General features: G+C 40.0%; 1 protein-coding gene across 4 annotated transcripts in view; it reads right to left on the bottom strand.

The window, feature by feature from the left end:
• The window catches only part of adgra3 (adhesion G protein-coupled receptor A3), a 135,302-nt gene extending 124,579 nt beyond the window's left edge, over positions 1-10,723 (bottom strand). The window contains exons 1-2 of one of the 4 annotated variants that reach the window (XM_043694010.1): positions 10,648-10,723; positions 8,755-9,951 (exon numbers count right to left, since the gene is read on the bottom strand). In XM_043694010.1, coding sequence (XP_043549945.1) covers positions 8,755-8,996 — 242 coding nt within the window. In that variant the 5' untranslated portion in view covers positions 8,997-9,951; positions 10,648-10,723. The other 3 variants (XM_043694026.1, XM_043694002.1, XM_043694019.1) reach the window with 3 other exon arrangements.
• Positions 10,724-10,955: the final 232 nt, after the last annotated feature.

Genomic DNA, 10,955 nt, shown 5'->3' with positions numbered 1-10,955 from the left:
AGAAACTTGTTCACCCAGAGAGTGGTGGCTGTGTGGAATGCTCTGCCCCAGAGGGCAGTGGAGGCCCAGTCTCTGGATTCATTTAAGAAAGAGTTGGATAGAGCTCTCAAGGATTGTGGAGTCAAGGGTTATAGAGATAAAGCAGGAACAGGATACTGATTAAGGATGATCAGCCATGATCATATTGAATGGTGGTGCAGGCTCGAAGGGCAGAATGGCCGACTCCTGCACCTATTGTCTATTGGCTTACAATAGGTAGTCAAAGATTAGGAATTCTACAGTGAGTAATTCTCCTCCTGTCTCCCGAAAGATTAACCATCAAAGTGGACGTCATAAGCCATGGAATTTGCCCCACTTCACTTGATGAGTGTAGCTCCAAAGCTCAAAAAGCTTGACGTCATTTAGAACAAAGCATTAATTTGAACGGTACCCCATGGACTGCCTCAATATTCACTCCCTACACCAACAAAGCGCAATGATAGTAATATTTACCATTTATAGAGATGCACTGCAGCAACGTACAAGACTACTTCAACCTCTTGAACAGACTTTAAAGGCTGAATGGCCATTTCCTGCTCCTTGTTCATATGTTTGCATGCATGTGCTGTAAGAACCAGTAGACGACATTCCCACTCCAAATTTGGAACCAAATGGAATAACTTGTTCAGCAATGAAGCTTAGCATATGGGTATTAACACTAAAAAGGGCAAGAGCACCAGGTACATTGGAATACACAGGAAAACCACCACTGGCCACTTCCCCTCAAACCCACATATTATCCTGATCTGGAACTATAAATCGTATGTCCTCACTGTACTTTGATCCTGGAGCTCCCTTCCCTCTTGATGTAATTACATCCCAAGGATTAGAAGGCAGCTCACCTCACCTTCTCTAGGTAACTTACAGAGATGGGCAACATATACTAGCCTAACTAAGCTTTCCCACATCATATGAAAGAATAACAGAAGTTCCAAATAAACACGAGAAAAACCACTTAACCATCAACTCAATTAAACACTTTCAAAAACTAAATTGATGCTTACTAATAGGTTGTCAAAAGGTGGACCCTTTTCAGGATGCATAGCAATTCTGTTTTCTCAATAAGCATGATTTAAGATCAGATGAAGTAGGTCATTTTTGGAATTGCTTGGGCTCCGATATTTGTAATCTTTATCAATCTCTTAGTTGAGGGGGCAGAGTGTACTGTTCATTTTCACAGTGGCACAAGGCTATGTGGGAAAATAGCTCTGAGGAGAAATGTGCAAATAAATATTGGCAAGTAAGTAAATGGAGAAGATGATAGCAGACAGATTATAGTTCTCAACTCTCGAAGCCCTGTTCACCCATGAACCATAATTGTGAAACCTCTACTTGAAAATTTTGTTTTTTGTTTGCAAATGTCAGCATGACCTCAACATACCCAATTGCTAATTTCCACCTCAACAACACTCAGATTTCTGCAATTCTTATCTTCAGAGCATCACCCTTTGTATCATTCAACCCTAGGTAGCCCTATTAGTGTTCAGCTTCTAAATTCTGAAACTCTCTCCATAAATCTCTCCATCGGTCTTTCATTTAAGACGCTCTTTAAACATCCCTCTTGTACCAGCCTTTTGATCATATATCCAATACCGACAACCTGATGTATCAAATTTTGTTTGATAACGCTCCTATAAAATGCCATGGCACATTTTATGATATGAAAGACTCTGTATAATTGCAAATTCACACAGCAACACCACTACGAGGATTACAGTTCAAGATGACAGACCACTCACCTCAAGCCAACTGAAGGTGAATACAAAAATGCAGCCTTGCCTGCATCCGCTATATGCAAAGAACCACTTTCTCTTTAAAAGTAGGTAGAACTATAAATGTCAAAAACATTTCATGTCTTAAGGGAGTCATTAAGTAAATACTAAAAGAGCATATAATAATTATGTCCCACACTTTGTCCAGCCTAGTATGTGAATATTCAGCAACAAAACAAAAAAATAGAAATTGTTGGAAAACCCAACAGGTCTAGCAGCATCTGTGCAGAGAGAAACAGAGATAACATGGCAAGTCTAGTGACCCTTCTTCAAAAATTTTTATGTTTGATTCAGATCTCCAGCATTCACAGTTCTGTTTTTTTTTATTTTTGTGAATATTCAACACTATATTATGGAGAAAACATTACAGCCTGATAAAGCATACAGCTCGCAGGAGATTTAAACAGAGGTTTGTCTCTGGCTAAAACATCCTATGTTCTCAGACCAGGGAGTTAATGAGTTGCCAACAATTTAAAACTCAACATGTCATTCCAAAATATTTTAAATCACTTTGTTGGAGCACAAAAAATGAGAGAACAAAGAACATAGGCAAAGGGCATTTCAACTTATACTTGATAAAAAGTAGATAAAACTTATCCAACATTGCAAGATACAAGTCTATGACAAATAGAGTGAGGATTTCAATCTGACTTTTGCTAACATCATAAACATAACTGGCAGGATATCAATCTTCTGTGCTGTAAGCCTGTATGGTTCTATCCTTGCTATGCTACATGTTGCCATTGGAAGAATGGCACTGAAAAATAGACAATTCCATCACTGGGTCGACCAGCTTAGTTTATTTCCAGTGTTCTGTTCTAAAGTTATGACCAGTTATGCTCCAGAATCAAAAAGTTTTGGAGGTATTTTTTAGCCAATAACACATTAATGATTGAATAAAAGATACAGCAATTACTTTCCACAAATCATGAAGACAAGTGCAAGTTTTGTTGACCCATCTCCAAAAGGTATTAAAAGAATATATTTGTGCATTAGACTTTACTTTCAAAGGGAGAAGTTTCAAAAAACACATTACAGAGCTATGCTTTCCAGTAATCTCTTGAACAAAATGTATACCTGTACTTGGTGAAAGGATATTTCAGTTGTAATTGCCTGATATTTGTATTACATTTTGTGGTGTTATTATAGTCACCAGTATTTCAAATCACAAACTCGCCAAGTGAAAAATAATATAAATTTAAAGGTATACATTTTTTTGAAATGCATCCTTTTGTGCATCAGGCTGAGACATAACTGGACACACATTCAAATAGTCTTTGCCCTGAATTTGTAAATATGTGCAAGTGGATGCACAATCCTGGCATTTGATTAATACTGCCATCCAACAACATTCTTTTAGTATAAAGTCAAACACACTTGCAACAGAGTTTTTATCCAGCTACAACACATCTCCACAAGTCAAACTTCCTTTCAATTACACAGTTATCTGTAGATCTTCATTTTCTACACTTCAGTATCATTTGTTAACAATATCTTCAGAACAATCATTAATAACTCAAAACAGCAATCATGGTACTTTGAGATTTCATTTACCATCAATGAATTGGAACATGGCTCTTTGACGAATCAAAGCCTCCAATTATCTAACCAGATAACAAAGTTAGAGTGAATGATAAGGTTCCTTTGAAGGACACCATCAACAATATCATACGCTCTGTTATGCTATGAAAACATGGATGCTCATACAAGTTTTGTTTCAATTTGAAGTTTTAGCATACCTCGCATGTGAACTGGCCCAAAAAACACCCCTGGGTTGGAAGTACAATACAGATATTAAATTCAACTAAACTCGAAATATTTTATTCAATTGAGCAGTTAAATGTGTGGCATTATATATAGCTGTGGTTAAATATATATAAAAGGTTTGATAAATTATGAGTCACAAAGTGCATGACCATATTAGCATTTTCTCAAAGGATAAATAATAAGCAAATGGAAATATTACAGTCAATTATTTCAGACATGGATTAGACATGGTTTTTCCTATTCACCTAAAATAGGTTAGTTGATCTGATGTGAAAAACAAATGCATCCCTTAAAGATAAAAAAAAACTTTTCAGTAATGGAATATTATCAAGTCCCCAGAAAAGCCATGCCTAAAGATCTCTCTACCAAATGCTTCATGTAATTGTTTAATCTCAAATACTCTTCTTATTAACAATAACATTATTCAATTGTACCAGAATGGTCTTCTATTCATTTTCAGCTGCATGATCCTTAGTGGTTATTTTCTTTTCGCTTGAGAAGTTAAAATATTATTGCAACCGAATTCAGAAAATAATTGATAACCAAATCCTAGCAGTTGCAGATCAAGATATGCAACAATCAGCTGAATTCATTGTATACAGTATTTACATAATCTGGCAAAATTTTCCACTTTCCAGACATCAGTCATAGAATTCTAACACACTGTCACGCATTATATGCATTTTACAGCAACACTAACATTATCCCTGATCTGGAAAAGCAAATATTCTACATAATCCCATTATTTTCAGACTACTGATGACATAATTTCTCCAGTTATCAAATTAAAGAACTCTAGTAAAAAATGTTGCATCCAAAACTACATGCACCTTCAGAATAAGACATATAATCTAAACATCCAAAATCCAATACAAGTACAATATGGATTTTTGAAAGTTTAACTGATCATTTTTGCAATATTTGCCCTGCCACAACTATTGGCACACAATTTCTATTCACCAAATGTACTGACTTAAAAAAAAAGTCACTGGATTGAACACTAAACAAATTGAGAAATTTGGGAGTCCTCTTCCATGAATCACAAAAAGCTAGCATCTCAGTTCACTGGGTAATAGGGAACGCAAATGGAATGTTGGCCTTTATTTCAAAGGGAATGGAACATAAAAATAGGGAGGGTTTGTTAAAGCTGCACAAGGCACTAGTCAGACCACAGCTGGAATACTGTGAACAATTTTGAGTCCCTATCTAAAGAAAGCTATATTGGCGCTGCAGGCAATCCAGAGAAGGTTCAGCCGGCTGGAACCAGCTGTGAGGGACTATTTGTTGACGAGAGGTTGAGTAGGTTGGGCCTATACTCATCGGACTTCAGAAGAATGACAGGCGATTTTATCTAAACATTTAAGAATCTTAGAGGATTTGACAGGATTCCACCACTTCCTCTGGCAGCTCATTCCATACACGTACCACCCTCTGTGTGAAAAGGTTGCCTCTTCGGTCTCTTTTATATCTTTCCCCTCTCACCCTAAATCTATGCCCTCTAGTATAAGTCCTACTAAGATTTGCTTTCCCAAAATGCAACACCTCGCATTTATCTGAATTAAACTCCATCAGCCACTTCTCAGCCTTACTAGGATGTTACCAGGACTGGAGGATTTGAGTTATAGGGAGAGGCTGAATAAGCTTGGATTTTTTTCTCTGGAGTATTAGAGGCTGATATATATCTTACAGAGGTTTATAAAATCTCGAGGGGCACAGTTAGGATGAATGATGTGGAAAGGTTGTTTCCTCTTGGGAGAGAATCCAGGATGCTAGGACATAATCTCAGAATAAAATGTCAGACATCTAACACAAAGATGAGAAGGAATTTCCTCTCTCAGATGTTAATGAATCTGTTGAATTCTTTATCATCAAGCACCATTCAGGTTGACTCATTAAATACACTGCAGGCAGAGATAAATATATTTTAATCTGTATTTTAATTCCTCAGGGTAATGAGGAAAAGACAGGAAAATGGAGTTGAGGGTTATTAGATCATCCATGATCTTACTGAATAGTACAGTATACTCAAATGGGCCAAATGGGCCCATTTCCGCTCCTTTGTCTTATAGTCTAAGAAAATAATGCTCAGAACACTTCTTTTAATCTATAGACTCCAAATAACTTTTTTGAAGGCATGAAATCTTCATAGGCACATTTTGCTCATCCTAAATCATCAGACCAAGTTGCTGACTCACTCTCCAACCTTTGCCAATACCAACCTTCATCCATCCATTAGCTGTATATAGGAAATTGTACTGGTGCAATGTGAAAATAGGAGGCATGGTTGTTAAGTTTGCAGATGACACCAAAATTGGTGGTGTAGTAGACAGTAAAAAAGATTATCGCAGAGGACAAAGGAACCTTGATCAGAATGGCCAAAGACCGAGGAGTGGCAGATGAAGTCAATTTAAATAAATGTGAGATGTTGCATTTTGGTAATGCTGAAAAACACATGCCAGAGGAAATGGTGGAGGTGGGTACAATTACAACATTTAAAAGGCATCTGGAATACGAAGGGTTTAAAGGGATTATGGACCAAATGCTGGCAAATGGGACAAGGTCAGATTGGGACGTCTGGTCAGCATGGATAAGTTGAACCAATGGGTCTGTCTCCATGTTGTATGTCTCTGTGACTCTCGAACTCTGAGTGTGAACTCAACAAAGTACGTAGAAGAGGGAAAACTACAAAACTGTACAACAAATACTTTTGCATTATGTCCTAATATAAGGATTTATACAATTAATGGTAGGGCCCTGGGGAGTATTGCCAAATAAAGGAACCTAAGTGTGCAAGTGCATAATTCCGTGAAAGTGCAGTCACAAGTGGACAGGGTGGTAATGAAAGCATTTGGCATGCTTGCCTTCATGATCAGTGCAGAGTATCGAAATTGGGACGTCATGCTGCAGCTGTGTAGGACATTGGTGAGGCAATTTATGGTATACCGAGTACAATTCTGGTCACCCTTCTACTGGAAGGGTGTTGTTAAACTTGAGAGGTTGCAAAAATGATGATTTATACAGTCATAGAGTCATAGAGATGTATAGCATGGAAACAGACTCTTCGGTCCAACCCATCCATGCCAACCAGATATCCCAGCCCAATCTAGTCCCATCTGTCAGCACCTGGCCCATATCCCTCCAAACCCTTCCTATTCATATACCCATCCAAATGCCTTTTAAATGTTGCAATTGTACCAGCCTCCACCACTTCCTCTGGCAGCTCATTCCATACACGTACCACCCTCTGTGTGAAAAGGTTGCCTCTTCGGTCTCTTTTATATCTTTCCCCTCTCACCCTAAATCTATGCCCTCTAGTATATAAGTCCTGCTAAGATTTGCTTTTCCAAAATGCAGCACCTCGCATTTACCTGAATTAAACTCCATCTACCACTTCTCAGCCTTACTAGGATGTTACCAGGACTGGAGGATTTGAGTTATAGGGAGAGGCTGAATAAGCTTGGGTTTTTTTCTCTGGAGTATTAGAGGCTGATATATATCTTACAGAGGCTTATAAAATCACGAGGGACACAGTTAGGATGAATAGCCAAAGTCTTTATTCCTTGGGTGGGGAAGTCCAATACTAGAGGGCATAAGTTTAAGGCAAGAAGAGAAATATTTAAATAGGAACTGAGGGGCAATGTTTTCAGGCAGGTGGTGGTGCATTAATAGAATGAGCTGCCAGAGGAAATGGTGAAGGTGGGTACAATTACAACATTTAAAAGGCATCTGGAGTAGGAAGAGTTTAAAGGAATATGGACCAAATGCTGGAAAACTGGACGCTATGGCTCTATAACTCTGCCCATGAACTCAACATGTAGAAGAGGGAAAACTACAAAAACTACACAAAATTATTTTTTCATTGTGTCCTAACATCTTATAACATTTCCATTTCAAGTCAAAATTTTGTGAAAAAAATAAATCAGTGATTTTTTTTTAAATGTTTGCTTCCAGTTTCTGAAAGCCAATAATGAAAAAGTTGGGCTGCTCAAGGGAATATTCTTTTGCTTACATTTGTAGGATCGGTATCGTGTTCCATTAGAGCATTTAATAACAATGCAAAAATCCCATGGTCAAAACAATTTCTGTCTAATAGGTACAACCATTATAGAAATAGTTTATCCTAGTTCAAAACGCTATTTCAGCTGCAAAGTAAGTTTGGTTGCAGATTTTTCTAATTAGCAGTTTAGTGTTTTTTTATTTAACAAAAGAAACGCATGCCTAAGCTTTTCTTCACCATATCAGTGCATCACATTGATTGTTATTGCCTGAAGCTCACAAATTTACAGGGCTGTTAAAGAATGGTTGAACATAATCAAAGAGAATACTAGTAGTTAAAACACGTGAAAAGAAACTTCATTCAACTTCATGAACAATCTTCCTACCACATTCAAAACTTTTATGTTTACTATTTTACAGATACTGCACCTACAGTATGGTGCAAAGTATTTCCGTTTTATGCTAATGTTAAACTCATGTTGAAAGAACTGGGTGTTAAGGCCCGACATGAAGTCGAAAGAGTCAAATGGAGGCTTCATTCAGTGGGGTCAAAATTGCTCACATCAACAAATTCATTCTTGCCCATTGACAGTGTATGCACATAACAACATACAGATCAATATCTGTTAAAAAAAAACTGCTTGCACACCTCTCCAGTCGGTGCCATCAACGTGGAAGCTTTTTGAAAGTAAAGTGCTATCCAAGTTATTGTGCAGATTATAGCCAGGAGTTTATAAAAATGTGAATTCAATTAGTGCCAGAAACATGATATTACATGAATAGTCTAAAATACATATACGCTGTCTGGAATATGCACATTCCCTTTAATTCAGACAACAAATATAAGTATCTATTTAAACCACAGTCTTTTTGATGACTATTTTGGTCATCAGTTTTTTTCCCACATTGAGAAACGGTTCACCAAAGTGTCCATTTGGTAGATGGATAATTTCAGTGCATCCGCCTTCTACTAAACACCAGATAATCGTTGGAGAGAACTACATTGTTGACCCTTATATAAACATTTGTGCTTACACAGTCGGATGAGATTTCTGAAATTAACCTCGGAAATTTATTTTAAAAACGGAGCACGTTGAACTTCGCCACAAGTTCAAACGTCTAAGCGAGAAAGCACACGCTCCCCAAAACCTTGCAAAGATTGTGAATACTTCATACTTACAGAGTAACTGTCCTGTTGGGGAGGGTACCCAGTGGGAAAAGCTCCGTCAACTCGAGGTTCGTACACACTATTTTTTTATCTGCCGTCCCGGGGACTAAGGTGACGGCCGGGGAGGAGGGTGAGAGTTTCCCGGTGTTTTTTGGACGTTCCTCCAAGCGTTTACAGCCACTTGGAACCGAAATGCAACCACCGGCCACCAACAATAAAAGCACCCCTGACAGCTCGGCGACAGGCGATTTCATTTTCTGTAAATCGTCACTGGGCTTCAGCAGGACGGACAAACTTTGCTGAGGTTTGCGTCTGAGCCTCTGTGTGTGTGTGTGTTCTCTTCCCTTTAAAGACGAATTGGAAGCCCGTCCAACAGGGCCCGGGATGCACAATAATTCTCCATTCAAAAATCTGGAACTGGAAACGGTGCAACGCAATTCACGATCAGCACACGCGCCTCACGGTTTATATATAAAATAAAATTAAACATCGTCGGTGGGCTCCCGTTCTTCAATCGGCATCATGTTTCTTGTCTCCATCAAAGCTGGATCCCACCCGGAATCAGTCCACATTTACTCGAGCAGCTCCTACAGCAGCAACATGCGGGAGGGAGGGGGAGAGGGAGAGGGAGAGACAGAGACCCCCCTCCCCCGGAGAGTGTGTGTGTCTGTCTGTAGGGAGGGGGTCAGCACCAAAGCGACTGCTCCCAAACAGCAGCCGCACCAACCTTGCAGACTCACACACACAAAGAAACGCCGAACCTTCCCCACATTGATCTCCAGACCCTTCCCCAAAACCCCCCCTCCCACAGTAACAAGCCAAACTCCCTCCCTGGAGAAACACACAGACAGACAGAGAGACCCGCAGCTCCAGACACAGATCAAATTCGTCCTCAAGTCAATGCAGTTTTTTTTTCTTTTGAAATAAAGAGTCAAAGTCGGAAAGATCATGCAACGTGCGCTTCAAAACTTTGCGTCGTTTCGCCACAGAATATTTGGAGGGGGGGGGGGGGTGCGGGGGAGGTAGATACGCGTTTGATGTGGATTTGTTTTGTTGTTTGCTTTTTGTTTCTATTCACGGATGTTCCCAGTGCTGAGGATTCCTCCTTCCCCCACACTCTCCGCGGGCCGTTTGGGATTGTGTTTTGGTTTTTTTTTCCCCCTTCTCTTTCTCTCCGCTCCTTGTGTCCCGCTGTCTTTTGTCTCGATCCTGGGAAGAAGAAAAAAAAGTTAGCGTCAGCGGAGACGCTGTTTCCGAGCTGCATCCTCCATGTTGAAGTGTTTCCAACTCGCCGGGGTGTCCCTCACACAAGCCCAGAGTGACCACTGCTGCTCGGTCACCGGCTCACACACTCAATCTCAGCATCTCTCTCACACACACACACTCCTCACGGGCAGGGAAGGCCAAGCCGACCTGCCCTCGCCCTCGCCCTCGCCCTCCCTGGGGAAGTTCCTGACTTCTCGCCGCTTGTACTTTTACCCCGCGGGCTGCCCAGAGTGGCCCTCCCTCTCCCAGTTGAGAAATCCGGCAGGTTAACTGCGGACAGACCACGGATTTCTGGACTTCAACTCACCGGGTTCCTGCCTCCCAACGTTACAGAAGTTGAAATAAAGTGCGACTCATGTTTCACATTCCAACGCTACAACCGCGACTGCACTTCGAAACTAGTTTTAATTGGTCGCGAGACGCTTTGAGACACCCTGGAGTTGTGAAAGTCGCTATATAAATTTCACATCTTATTATTTTCCCATTGAAGCACGGCCGCAGGGGTACAGTGACTAAGTATAAAACACACACATCAGAAGTCTGCGATTCTTGCCAGTGTTTGAAGAATTGCATTTTGTAATTACATTAATTTAGAATTATAAGCAAGGAAATCTCCTCCTCATGATCATTGAGTGTTACCCTTGATTGGTGAATCACTTCCACTCGATGTCGTACAGTACCAGGGGGAGCACTGAGGGTGACAAGGACATAGAATATATTCTGGGGACTTCAAAGCACCACTAACGACTGAACCATCTAAATCCTAAAGGACATATCTACTGCAACAGGTGGTGAGGGATCAATCTAATTGACTTCCTCCCCGCTGTCATTAAAACATCTATCCATGATGGTATCAATAGGAATGGCCAGCACAGAGTCTTGTGGAGACAAAGCTCTGATTTTGCATTGAGGATAACTTCATCATATGGCGTGGCTCTACCACCATG

This window comes from Chiloscyllium plagiosum, chromosome 1 (assembly GCF_004010195.1).
Source record: "Chiloscyllium plagiosum isolate BGI_BamShark_2017 chromosome 1, ASM401019v2, whole genome shotgun sequence".
Lineage (NCBI taxonomy): Eukaryota > Metazoa > Chordata > Chondrichthyes > Orectolobiformes > Hemiscylliidae > Chiloscyllium > Chiloscyllium plagiosum.
Note: the sequence above shows the minus strand (reverse complement) of the source record. Positions and strands in the feature narration are given on the sequence as shown.